The following is a 13,610-nucleotide window of genomic DNA, read 5'->3' on the forward strand; positions in this document are numbered from 1 at the left end:
CCTGTCCTTCCTGTGCTGGCAGCCCAGATCTGGATGCAGTGCTCCAGGTGGGTCTCAGCAGAGCAGAGCAGAGGGACAGAATCCCCTCCCTCCCCTGCTGCCCACGGGGCTCTGGATGCAGCCCAGGACACGTTTGGCTCTCTGGGCTGTGAGTGCCATGGCCAGGCCATGTGCAGCCTCTCACCCACAGCACCCCCAAGTCCTTCATAGCCCAACTTCCTTTCCAAAGATATTGATGAATCATTACAATAAACACAGTGAATTATTTTGGAGTCCTTTTCAAGAATATGTTGTATTTATGAAAGCTTGCTTTTAGTATTAATTTAAATTAAATAGATAGATAGATAGATAGATAAATAGATCTATATATACTATTACTGGAGCAGACAAAGCATTACTAGATTTACAGAAAATGCCACCTTTTTTAATACGTTAAAAAAACCCAACAAAGTATGGATATGGCACAACTAAGACTTGTGTTAAAAACCTAATTAATAATTTAATTTTAATTCATAACTTGTCTTGCTTTCATCAGTGGGACTACTCATACTGAAAGGTTAGATATGCTTTGCGAAAGCAAGGTCTTCCTTAATGGTTAATACCTATGGACATTATTTTATTTAATCAGAAGCAAAGATACTGACTTTATGTCCTTTAAAAAACCCAACTTACCTAAATATTTCTTCTCTTCCAAGTAAAAGCCATCTCACTCATTTTCTTCCAGTTATTTCTTAAATTTTTATTAATTTTGGTTTTTGCCTCCCCTTCTTCTCTTTCCCCTGCAACATTGTACATTTCCTTGGGACAGATCTTTTTGTTTTAAATATTTCACATTTTCCTTTATATTTGCTATGCTTGTGGCAATCATGAGCATGGCTTGCAAAGAAGTTGTCTGCAAAACTACCAAAAGACATGTGATGAATACTTTACGTGTTTGATTGTGTTCCCTGACAGGCACAGAAATAAGCAAAACCCCACACAATGCACTCTCTTCCATGATTTGAATGTTAAATACATTGGCTGAGCTATTGTTTATAAAGGAGAAAAAGCTACCTTAGCTCCTGCCACATGACACAACTGTTCTACCAGATGAGAAACAACCATAAAAGATGACCTGTAAACAGTTAAAAAGATAAAACCCTTAGCTGTTGAGGCACTGGATGGAAGACTGTGGGAAAGTGACCAAGGAAGACACTCTTATGGAGTCTGAAAGTTTGGCTGCTGTATACAAGCTTGGGATGCTTTTGGTAAGAGTTAGATGAGATAGTTGCATACGCTCATTAATTATTGTAAATGTCACTTTCTTTTATGTTTAGTTCCTTAAGATTAAAGAGAGTCTTGGTTTAAGAAGACTGACTGAACATTGCATTAACTCCGGCTTCCAATCTTCTGAAGGGAACAAATGCAGGCACCCAAATCTAATTATGTCTGTGAAGTTAAGCAAGGTTGTGCAGCAGTGGTTGAGCAAACACTTTATGACTTTGCTTGGGTACAGGAAAGAGTACAGGAAAGCTGCAGCAGCACAGAGGCTAATCTTTCTCCCTCTTCAGCGTCTCATTTAGAGTTTGGACAGAGATCAGTACCCCACAGCCTGCAGTGTAAATGTGACATGGTCTACTGATGGAATTAGTCCCCAGTTTCTAAGGATTAATCTTGCAAGGTGCTGAATGCTTCCCACCCTATCAATTCCATCTAAACAGGAAATACTTGACAATCTCTTTTAATTTGGGGTTACAGATTCTTAGTTAAGATGAGGCACAGGTTGGCATCAATGGAGGCTGTTACAGAAGGAAAGCATCGGTACCTGATAATAGATGGTGACTTGGTGAATGATATTTACTATAGCAGAAAATGGATTTAACTGGTTATTTTTAGCAAGGTAAGTATTTTATGGTTTGAGTACTTTCTGTTAAAAAAATAGAAAGAATCAAAGCAGAACTGATGCTATTTGCTAGTAAGAAATTTCAGTCTGGATAAGAGTAGATTGTTTTAAGGTTTTTAACCATGTGTTTGTTCAGAAATTGAGAAATTTACCGTGTAGTAAGTTCAGCTGTGCTTAATGACATCAGATATAGTACAAATTTAAGGAATTGTGTACTCTTGAGCCATTCACTAAACTTCTGGGACCAAGTGTGAACTGGGAGCAGTGTTTACAGGTCTCAGGGTCATAAATTCAGCTATTCTGTGTGCATAGCAAAGCCATCCAGGTTCCCTGTGAAGTGACTGGGAGCAGTAAAGCTGTGGGGAAGGTTATTTAGAAGAGTTGTGAAGAGGCACAGCCTGTGGCCAGGTAAGGAAGGAAGCTGAAATTCTGCCTCTCCCCTGGGCTAAGGTGCTTATCTGCACCCCTGGAGACAGGTGCCTCAGACTGATGGGAAGGCTTTGTTATGCTCAGGCAGGAGGGTGGACCTTCAGCACTGATCACTGCTTGGCCTTAGGCTGTAATTGATAAGAGGCACAGTGAGCTCATCTTAATGACAGTCTATTACACACTCAGGATTCTCAAATTCTAGAGAAATATGCTACCTACCCTGCTGCAGAGTAATCGAGAATTGAGGCCCCATCACTTCCATTAGAGAGCATCGCCATTGTGCAGCCAGAAGTGCCCACTACTTGTAGAAATAGCAAGGTTACTGGAAGAGGCAACTCTGTTTAGGAACTGACAGGTACTTTAGGGCTTTCCGCTGGGCTTGTTTGTGACTGACATCACAAAGTTGTGTACATAAGGTTTTGAAATATTCCTGCTTGCCTTTCTTTTAAAACTCCTGTTTCTGTAAAAAAAGTTCCATTTCAGCCGTTCTAACGCGAGCTGCTTATGAAATGAGATACCAAGAGTAGGCTGCAAGAAAGGTACTGAATGGATGGGATACACAGAAGTTCAGAGTTGAAAAGAGGGAATAATGAGATGCATTAGGCAAAAAAATTTGTGTAAGAGTTGGTGAGGAAAGGAAAAATAGAGGAAGTGAGGCAAACAAGCAAAGACTGAAAGCTGAGCTGATACTAGTGAAGGAGCAAAAAGAAGAACAAGTTAAAACCATCATTACGAAGTATAATACTAAGAGTTACAATGAAATGTGGTGTCATTTGGGACTCTAATTGCATGCTTTACTAAACATTACTAGGAGCATTTAGCATGCCAGCAGCCATAGGTTTAGCTACTGTGGGTCTCAGTGCCATCTGGAAGGATGAGCACTCACTTGAATGGAAAGTTAGAGATCATTGTCATAGCAATTCATAGCAATCCACACTACATCTGGGTGTAGCACCTGTACATGTTCATGGGTTTGGTTTTGTTGGTTTTTTGGGTTTTTTTTTGAGGTAACTATTGCTGCTGTTTAATGCATACACTTTTTAAAATTAAAAATAAATACAGTTTTGGAAATTTCAATACTAAATTGAAAAAAATAAGGCTTAGTCCTCTATCACTTCAATGCTTTTCCCCCCTCTATTACTATTAACATAAAAAAGTAATGTGAGAGTTTTTATGCTCCCTAAGCTATGAGACAGCTTAAAATAATTCCTAAAAACTTACTGAGAGTTGTACAGCTGACATATATATAAGCTATTGTTTCATATTGTAATTGAAAACATTAATTTTTAAAATAAAAAATATTTGAAATTTTTATTAAGAATTAAACCAATATTATGGGTCATGTTATTAATTAAATTTTAACTTTCGTTTTTTTAAAGGAAATTACTTTTATCAATGGGCCAGTGCTAGCTCACTCCAAAAATCGGTAAAGATGCTTTACTTACAGTGAAATTCAGTCTGAAATTGTATTAAGTTCACCATGTTAGTGAGTTAAGCCAAGTAATCACAGACTTGCAGTGATGACCCAAAGTCAATATATTTATAGCTTCACCAGGAAAGTATCACTAAGGATTGTATATAGAGTGCCATTGACTACTTGGATGGACAGCAGTAATGTTATTAAGCACAGCTGACTTTGCATCTCTCTTAAAACTCATGCAGGCTTAAGGAAAATTACATAAACTCTGAGTATTATTACATCATTACATCTATTACATCAGAATATTAGAATGTAGTTGCTAATAAGGGATGGCTAGTGAAAATTATACCAAAGATGTTTTTATGCCATGTGTCACTTCTCTGTGGAAACCCAGGGAACTGAGAATATTTTTCTGTCTGCTCTGGGGTGCCCTGACCCCCAGGGGAGCACTGACTTTGACCCTCATTCATGGAGAAAGTTTCCTACACTTCAAGGTAGACTAATATCTACAAAAATGTGAAATAGATTATAGAGAGTAGTGTAGGTGTATCACTTAGGTGAGAAATTTGGGTTTTTTAGTATGTTGTGGATGGAAGCAAGATGGAGGGCACAGGGTGTCATCCTGGGTTTCTTCTTCATACTTCTTCCTTCTTCTTCATGGGTTTGGGTGGCATTTTGTATTTGGGCAGAAAAGTCTGCCTTGTGGGCTCTGTGGGATCAGTTATTGGGTTAAAAGGGGAAATAATCTAGGTGTCAGTTTTTAATTGGACAGTTTAGTCTTAAAAGACCTTGTAACCAGAGATTGTTGCCATTTTGTGCCTTCTAATGAAAAGCTGCCGAACTCATGGTTGTGAGACTGTTTCATTGATAAGAAATAATAATCACCTGAGCCCAAACATGAAATACCATCTCAAGTGCCTTCAATCCAGACCCAGAGAAACCGACAGCTGGTACCGCTGCACCTCTCTGCTAGGGTGAACAGGTAATGTGGTAGCTTCACAGCCCTGAGCTGGATGTGCTGCACGGGCTCCATGTCCTTTTTGTCCTGAGGAGCCCTGAACTGGGCACAGCACTCCTGGTGTGCCTCACCAGGGCTGAGCAGAGGGGGCAGGATCGCCTCCCTGACCTGCTGGCAGTGTTCTGCCTAATGCAGCCCAGGATACCACTGACCTTCTCGGCCACAAGGGCACACTGCTGGCTCATGGACGGCTTGCTTTAGAAATTACCATGACATTTTAAAGAAGCTTGCTGGAAGGGTAGCATTGTGTTTTATGCATTAAGAGTAGAATGGTTTTGATTCTTTAAATGTTCTACCCCTGGAAGTCACTGTCTTCAGGCACCTCTTCTAAGGTTCACTCCACTGGTGACTGGCAGATATTACTGGACCTTGGAGAAAAATTAGAGGTTTGGTTTGATTATTACTAGAGCTTTATTTGGAGCATATAAATGTGGAGGAAGATTTTTGTTGCTCTTTTGGAGTCCTGATGGCCATTTTGTGGTTTTGGATTATTTTTCTAACCTCTGCCCTTTTGAATGCTCTCCTGCACTAGAGATACCAGACAAATGCCAAATCCCATTGCCCTAAGCTGGATATATTCCCTACAATGGCAAGCTTTCAAGTTTGGTTTTTTTTTTTAGTTTTTCTTAAGACTTCTAGTGTGTGTTTGTATATCACATGAACACATTTAGAAAAATATGTAAAGAAGACAGCTGAGGAGAGAACAGGGTGTCCTGATGCTTACTGAAATATTTCTAACAGCTTTACTAATAGGTGGGAAGGGGAGTTATTTCTGGCATAAAATGAAAGAAATCTGCTTAGTCTAAAAAAGGCAAAACGCATTTATGAGCAGAATTTGTCTGACCTATGCATTTCCTCTCAGTCACACATTACTGAAACACATTGACTGTGTTGTTTCTCTTTTAGTTTCCTGTGTTACATTTTGGGCCAGTCTTGTCACATAAGTTTTCTAATCATTTACCTCCATTAATTTAATTTCTTTTCTCTTCATTTACACCTCTATAAATATTTTCAGGTTTCCAGGAGCACTAACATAAAAGTTATTTGTGTTTCTTTTTTACTTAATCAGTTCAGTACAATATAACTGGGCTGAGCTGAACTTGGGACAAAACTAGAAATTACATGAACTATTTTTTAAGACCGAAAAGCAACTGGAAAGACATATCCTGGATTCACTTGATCCATGACCATCACTTTCAAGGCCAACTGTCCTATTGCTCATGAAATTACTTGTAAAGCTCTCCAGGAAGTTTCTTCATGGCTGTGTGTCTCTGCTCCAGCAAAACCAGCACAGGGGGTACATCCCCTGTAGAGGGATTAAAGCATGCATACAGATACCTTTGCAATAACAATTAAGGCACCCAGATGTCAACATCTTGTCAATCTTTACAAATTTAGGGATCAATTCTATGGATTCACCTTGACTTTCCTACAGCAAATTTTCAGTATTTTAATAAATGGAATAACCTCAAGCTATGCTTGAGCTTTTCCTCGCTGAAATCAGCAGTTGCTGCCATAGCTGTACTGAAGTCATCAGGTAAATCAATGGCCAAATTGACTTAAGAAGATAGGAATTAAGAGCCCCTAACAACAGCAACAGAAAAATAGAATAAATAACCATACTTGCAGACTTCTTCAATTCAGTGGATGCTGTGAAGCCAAACATACTAACTTTCTTCAACATGGTGGTTTTAGTTCGTGGATGACTTTTCAATTCACTGTTACCAAGCCGATGAAAACAGTCTGAGGCTTAAAATGGCAGTCAAGAATTGTGCTAATTGACATGTCTCTGAGAAGAACCCTGTGGTTAGAATAAACTGTAAGCAGAATTGTCAGCATAAATATTCTGCAACTCGCTAATAACCTCTCCCTTTCCTGACCCACCTGGGAGAGATAACAGACACTTTTCACTACAAGGTTCAGGACCAAAACCTCACCAGAATAAATCATGTTCTGATTAAGTCTTTAAACTGTGATGAAGGGGAAGGCAGCAAACATGGCTGCTGATATTCTAGATGGAAGAGCTAGAAAGACACCTCAAGAAGCAGCACTTAACCAATGTTGCATCACTTGACAGAATGACAGTGTCTTACCATATTATACTGTATTTTGGACTATAGTGACAATTTCTGTATGCCTTGGAAAAGTCTTGCTGAGTAAAATCATAGAACCATAGAATGGTTTGGCTTAAAAGTGACCTTGAAGATCATCTAGTTCCAAACCTCCTGCCATGGGTTCCAGAACAACTTCCTCGTAAAAATCTCCTGCTGAAAAGCATTAGCCTGGTGCTCTCTGTTACCAAAGCAGAAGCAAAAAAGTATAAGCTTTTATGGTAAAAAAACAGATTCCTAACTGTGTGTAAGTTCTACCCAAGGACAGACTCACATGAAAAGCAATCTTGTACAGTTTCCACATTGAAAACTCATCTGGAAGTTTTCCTTCATGATAAATTATTTTATTAAGAGGCAGAAGGTCATATCACGTGATGGATTTAAAGTTCCCTTCCACTCCCTCCTATAGATAGAAAAATATATGGATTTTATTTTTTTGTACAATAGTGCTTGTCTTCTGTGTTTGAAATCCATAATACAAGATTAATACAGACTTCCTAAGTGAAAAAGAAAACCCCACCCACTATGAATGAATAATCCATAGGAGCTATTTAGAGCAGGGTGAATACATAAAACCTCAATTTTGTGAATGTCCTTTCAATGTTGTATCAAATCCGTTTCTACTACTTTCAGACCTAATTTTAATAATTATACACATTGCACTGGGGTGGAAGAATACCCGTTTTCGTGGACTTGATGGTTCCTTCCAAGTTGTATTATGGTCGTTACTTGTTCTGGACTAGAGCCCCAATCCTGTAACTTGGATGAGCGCCCACTGCTAGGGACTGGATTGCCCTAAGAGCCCTCTCCCGAAGCCCTTAGGTCTGCGAGACACTTTTGCTGGAGAATGAAGGGAGAGGAGCGCAATTAACACCCCGGGTTGGTCACAAAGATCCTCCTTTTACTGTTTCCATGGGCACGCACAGGTCGGAGCGGGAGGTCGGCAGGGGACGGCACTCGGCCAAGGGTGTGCTGCCGGGCTGTCCTGCCCGGGAACGGCGGGCACAGCCCTGCCCGCGGTGCCGGCCAGGAGCGCAGCCGCCGCGGAAGAGACGCGGGGCCGGCGGTGCGAGAGCCGCAGCCCCGGCAGCGCAGCCCCGCCGCTCCCGGGAAGGGCAGCACGGGCCGGCATTCCCGCCGGGGGCGCGGAGGGGAGCGGGCCCCGCCGGCCGCAGCCGCCCTTCTCCCCCGCCCCGCCGCCGCCGGCCTTGCGCAACACGGCGCTGCCCTCTTCCTCCCCGGTGTGGCCGGGGAGCCGCCCCGCCGCCCGCAGAACTCCTCCTGGCATTTCCCCATTGCTCGGGAGGCGGCGGCAGCCTGTGCCCGGGGCCCGGGTGGGCGGAGGCGAGCGCCGGCGGCAGGGCCGGGACCATCGCGCCCGCCGCCGCCTCCCGGGGCGCCCGCACGGCTCTGTGCATCCGCCTCTTCCTCCCCCCGCGCCGCCTCCGCCGGGGGAGCTGGCGGGGGCCGTACGTGCCGGGCCGGGAGCGAGGGGAGGGTCTGCGGCTCGGCGTCGCTGCAGCAAGCGCCGGCCCCGCCGCGCCGCCAGGGACCGAGTGCGGGTGCCGCCGCCGGCTCTCCGCGCTGTGCTGCTGCTGCTGCTGCGCGGCGATCGCCGCTGCTGGCGGGAGGGGCAGGGATGTGAGCGGCAGCGGCCGGGTCGGCTTGGCCCCCCCGCCCTCTTTTTTTTTTTTCTCTTTTTTTTTTTTTCCCTCCTTTTTCTCTCGCCTCCAAAAAAAGACCAAACCAGCCAATCAACCCCAAAAAACCCAGAGGGCGTGGGGGGGGGGGGGGGGGGGTGGGGGATCCCTGTCGCCGCCGCCACCCTCCGCTGGATCCATTGTGAGGAAATTGCCATTCGCCAGCAGCGGCGGCACATCTGGGCGGGCGCATCTGGGCAAACAACGTCGGCTCCTGCCGCCTGCCTCCAACGTCCTCCAACCGGCCGAACGGATCTCACCGGGCCGCCGGGGAGGCTCCTGCTCGTCAGCCCCGGGCTCCTTCTTTCGGGCTGAATCTTAGAAAAACCCTGGCAGCGCGGGGGGTGGGGTGGGGTGGAAATAAAGGCTGCTATTTTTTTCCCCTGGGATTTATTTCATGGGGATGTGTTCAAGACAAGAGAGGATTCAGAAGGATATTGACGTTGTGATCCAAAAGTGCAAGGCGGAAAAGGACTGCCTGTTTGCAGGTGAGTTTGTCCCCGGGCGCCAGGTTGGCGGCGCGGAGGCTCCCGTCGCCGCCGCCGCCGCGCCCGCTCCGGACCGCGCTCCCGCCGTGCCCGTGCCCTTCGCCGTCGTTCCCGGCCGCGGGGCCGCTCTCAGATCCCGTCCTCCTCCTCTCCTTCCGAGGGCATATGAGGGCAGAGGAGACCGGGCGCCGGCCGGGAAAGGGGCGGGCGGGCTGGGGGTGCGGCATCCCGAGCCGGGGAGCGTAGCGGCGGCCACGCGCGGCACCGGCAGCGCTGGGGGCGAGCCCGAGCCCGGAGCAGCCCGCGGGGCTCTCGCTACGCGGCTGTGCCCGGGCGGCCGCCCTGCGCGCCTGCCCCGATCCCCGGCCCCAGGCCGGTGGCACACCCAGCCGCAAACGGGGCCCTGTCGCTGCCGGCAGCCCCCCCCGCCCTCCCCTGGGGAATTGGCGGCGCCCCGGCGGTGCCGGTGCGGTGCCGCTGGCGATGAGCCGTCGCAGGAGCCCGGCTGTCGGCTGCCTGTTGCCGAGTGTGACAATGGAATTCCCTGCCGTTGCCATAGCACCGGGCACTTGTTGCGAGGGGCTGGGGGAGATGCTGCATTTCCTCTGGCTCACCCCGACTCCCTCTTCACCGCCCCCGTGTCGGGAGCCGAATGCTGCTCCGTAAAACCTCGGCTACTTCAGCCAAAATAACGACAAGTTGTAATAAAGCAGCTCTTTGTCTTTCAGATTTCAGGTACTCAGACTCCACCTTTACCTTCACCTATATTGGAGGCTCCAAAAGGTACTTTTTTTACAGTAATGACTCCATTTCCTAGTGGCAGTAAAATGCAGTGATTCGATAACGTGGCAGGTTTTTCTGTTTCCTTATCTTTTGCAAGGATGATTAAATTGTCAGCCTTCGTGCAAACATAAACTGAGGAAGAGGTGTGGAGGGAGGTGATGAGAAAGGTGATCCTAGTCAAAGGAGCCTAGAGGCTCCTTCCTTAGAGTCCTGCTCTGTGAAGCTTTTTGTCTTTTTTTTCTCAATTTATGTAGAGACATAGAATTCCTGCCATATGCAAACCTAACAGAAACATTGCAAAGGCGTCAATGTATGGTGTAAAGTTAAGTCATGTTAAAAAACTGGGAAAAGTTAAGATTGTAATAACAAATAGGCCAAATTTCACATCAGCAGCTTACTTCAATGCATGAGAGCCATATTTGGTCCCATGGCAGATGCAAGGCTGTCTGCAGCTGACCAAATTAAATTCCTGAGACATTAAATGAAATGTCAGTATAACCTAGAAGGCTAAAAAAATGTTGTATTGAATGTTTAAATACTGTTTTTAAGTGGATCCAGTCTTGTGGTTATAAATTGGATTGTACCTGTACACATTTTCAAAACATATTTCAGCATTCATTTGTTGTGCTTGTCAGCTTTTGAGAGGAAATATATGTAGAAACTTGGGCACATTCTTCTGCTTTCCCTGATTGTTAGTTACAAGGTGCTAAAGTAAAAGTAAATGGAAAGTTGGTCTCTCTTAGCTAGATTTTTAAAATTTGATGTAGCAAAAAGTTTTGCATTTGTTTTTTGGTTCATTTTTTTAATAATTCAGTTGCTCTGGTATCTTTGTTAGTTATTTTTCTTTTGCAGCATACATCACATTAAAGTACTGCATTCTTTTGTATTCTTTGCAAGTGAACCTGTCAGTGGAGGCAGCACTCCCACAGCCATCAATGCTCCCTCTGTGCATACTTTGGGATCTGGCTGTAGGACCGGACTCCCAGATGGTCCCAAGGCTCCCAGGGTTGCTCAGAAAAATGTTTTCCCACCTCTCTACCCTACCACTTCCTACTAAAGGAAAGGACAACTTCTGTCATTTTCCGTGAAGTGGAATATTTCACCCAGTATATGAGAACCAGTATATTTTTGGGTTGCTCATAATATACTTTTGCCTTTGGTATTTGAATATATGCTTTGTTTTGGTGAGGTTTTAAGACAGTTTCAAAAGGATTGATACTGAAACACAGGCCTCACATGACATAAGCACCTTAGCATAGGTATGAATTCACAGAACCTTAAAGGTGTGACTGCTGCGTTTAACTGTGATCATTTTTGCCAACAGGGCCTAACTCTGGTGGGCTAAGGTGGGAGAGGCATGTTGTCATGAAAGGCAAGAAAAATGCAAAGTCATAAGTTTTGTTTTAATAAATAGAAGAGAGAAGAATGTAATCAATAAAGCACAGTTATAGCAAAGCATAATACCAGTTGGATAAATGTGATGAATGTGATAAAAACTATTTACGAATTTTCTAACCCTAAGATAATGAAGCCACAAGTTACATAAGATCCCAGCCCTTAAAACTGTACCTTTCAGATGAGGAAACAAAAAAGGGTGGATGCCAGAACTGTAAAAGTATAAAAGCCTGTGTAAAATGGACCACAGTCAGACATGCATATGGAGGTGCTAAACCCTGCATGTTCTCTTGGAATCAATAAAGGTGTGCTTTTCCTTACAGTACCTGCTGTGGAGTAGATTGCTTTGATTCAATACAGTAAAAACTGTTTAACAGAGACACCATTTATCATTTAACTAAAATGGCTAAATTTGAAAGTTACTTTGAACTGTTCTCTAAACCAAAGATCTTAGCAAGAAAACAGGAAGTTAAACCTTTCTATTGTTTCCATTTTCTGAGCTCAGTGAAGTGAAAAGCCTAAGGGCATAACTGATGGCAAACAAACTGGTTTATCAATGTTGAAATAAAGTGTTGGCACTTGCTCTATGAGAAACGGAAGAGGGCTCAGCTTTGAATTTTAACAGGGGTCAGGATTTGCTTAGGAAAAACAGTGTGAAAAACAGTCTCAGGACCTTGATTATTCAAACAGAACTGATAAACAATTGTAATGCTTACAGAAATTGGTGGAAGTGGGTTGTTACTTAGAGCACACTCAAATTCCACTTTTCACATTTTAAGCACATTAAAAAAATGTCCTTTTAGAGGAGGGTTTTGTGTTCTCTGTGTTCCTTCCTTGTTTGTATTGTGACTTAGGAAGTTGTTCTGTGGTATTCCTGGTGTACAGTGGTATACTGAGTGGCAGGCTTATGGCAGTAAGCTCTCATACATATAAAGTGTGTAAAATGAAAGCTATTCAGAACAAAACCTCAGCTTCTTGCATCAAAGGTGTGTGAGTGGTTTCTTTTCAAAGGAGGTTCTTGAGGAGCAGCAGCTATGCTGCAACGTGTGCAGCTTTTGCGCAAGTCTCCAGTACAGGGTTAACAGCAGTGAATTATACATGGTAACAGTTTAGGAGAGTGCAAGGGCATCCTAGGACCTTCTTTTTGGCCTTTGGCCTATGAGTTTTATCTTTCTGACACCGCTGCAGCTGTGCTCTTCCAGAGTGGTAACTTCATTTTCTGGTTTTTGCACTCAGGAGTTGTCCCAAAATGAGAGAGCCTCTTTTAGATCATGGTCATCAGCCAGTAGGCCCTGTTCAGTTGCTTCAGATACTCAGCCCAATGACTTTTGTTTTTCCAGTCCACAGGAGCACAAATATTAGAGTAATGGGCAGAGGAGTGGATGTTCACTGCATGGATGTTCAAACCAAGAAAACGTCTGAATAAATAAGAGTAGAAGTGGTGTGTAAGAAAGATTAAAGTACTTTAGTACTCATTATTAGCCATGCCTGTAACTAAGAATTTTTCATGCTTTGTTTGCTTTAAATATTTTTTTTAGGTCAGTGTGTAATATGGCCTCGGTTTAGCCATAGCGGTTACATGGAAGAGCAGAAGTCCTTGAAAAAAGACAATTTGTTTGAGAAGCAGGATTCTTTGGCAAATGATGACACTAGCAAGTTAAATGTCTCTCTGGGTTTTCCTCAGCATACTGTAGTTGTCTCTAGTGCCCATTATGTTTGTTTATCAGTGATATTAAATTTATAAACCCAGAGCTAGATTAACAGTACATCAGGGTAAGTCCATGGAAGTCAGTGTACCAGTATTACTTCAGTCATTATGATGACCTAAGGTTTGTTTGTGCTTTTTTCCTTCAAATTGCTAAGTTTATCTGTGTGAGATTTTTTTTTTCTTGCGACCAGCTTCTCAGGTTTTATCTGATTTTTCCCTTGTTGCTTGGATTGATTGAATAGCCTCTTCCTGCACTTTTGAAATATTAAGGTAGTAGATAAGCATGCTGCAGATCCATCCAAATAGGTAAGTCTGATACAGAGGACATTTATTATTGCTTTTGTGGACTTAACTTGTAATCCCATGGTAAAGTAGTAGTAGTTCAGACAATCCTTTTAGAGTGTATTCCTTAATGCACTGTGTCCATGCTTCCAAATTATTAGATGTGTTTGTCACTGCAGAGATGTGACCTGTTTCGGGAAGGTTGTAATTAGCAATTTATTAGTAAAAGCACGTCTTCATGCATAATGTGGGCACCAAGTAGAGGACAGATTATTAATCAATTTAGTGTGTTTTTATTTCATTGTCAGAAAGCAATAAGGAGGTTGATTTCTTATAAAAAGAGGTGTTCGGCCAGGTGCTGTGACTGTGCAAGATTTACTCTCCTTATCTAGAA

The 13,610-nt window shown here is 43.7% G+C and overlaps 1 protein-coding gene across 2 annotated transcripts in view; it reads left to right on the forward strand.

Annotated features, from left to right (window-relative positions):
- Positions 1–8,663: 8,663 nt before the first annotated feature.
- PARP8 (poly(ADP-ribose) polymerase family member 8) overlaps positions 8,664–13,610 on the forward strand; it is a 114,008-nt gene continuing 109,061 nt past the window's right edge. Inside the window, exons 1-2 of one of the 2 annotated variants that reach the window (XM_038123578.1) lie at positions 8,664–9,048; positions 9,777–9,831. In XM_038123578.1, coding sequence (XP_037979506.1) covers positions 8,958–9,048; positions 9,777–9,831 — 146 coding nt within the window. In that variant the 5' untranslated portion in view covers positions 8,664–8,957. The remainder of the gene's footprint in view (positions 9,049–9,776; positions 9,832–13,610) is intronic. The other variant, XM_038123579.1, reaches the window with a different exon arrangement.

Source organism: Motacilla alba, chromosome Z (assembly GCF_015832195.1).
Source record: "Motacilla alba alba isolate MOTALB_02 chromosome Z, Motacilla_alba_V1.0_pri, whole genome shotgun sequence".
Lineage (NCBI taxonomy): Eukaryota > Metazoa > Chordata > Aves > Passeriformes > Motacillidae > Motacilla > Motacilla alba.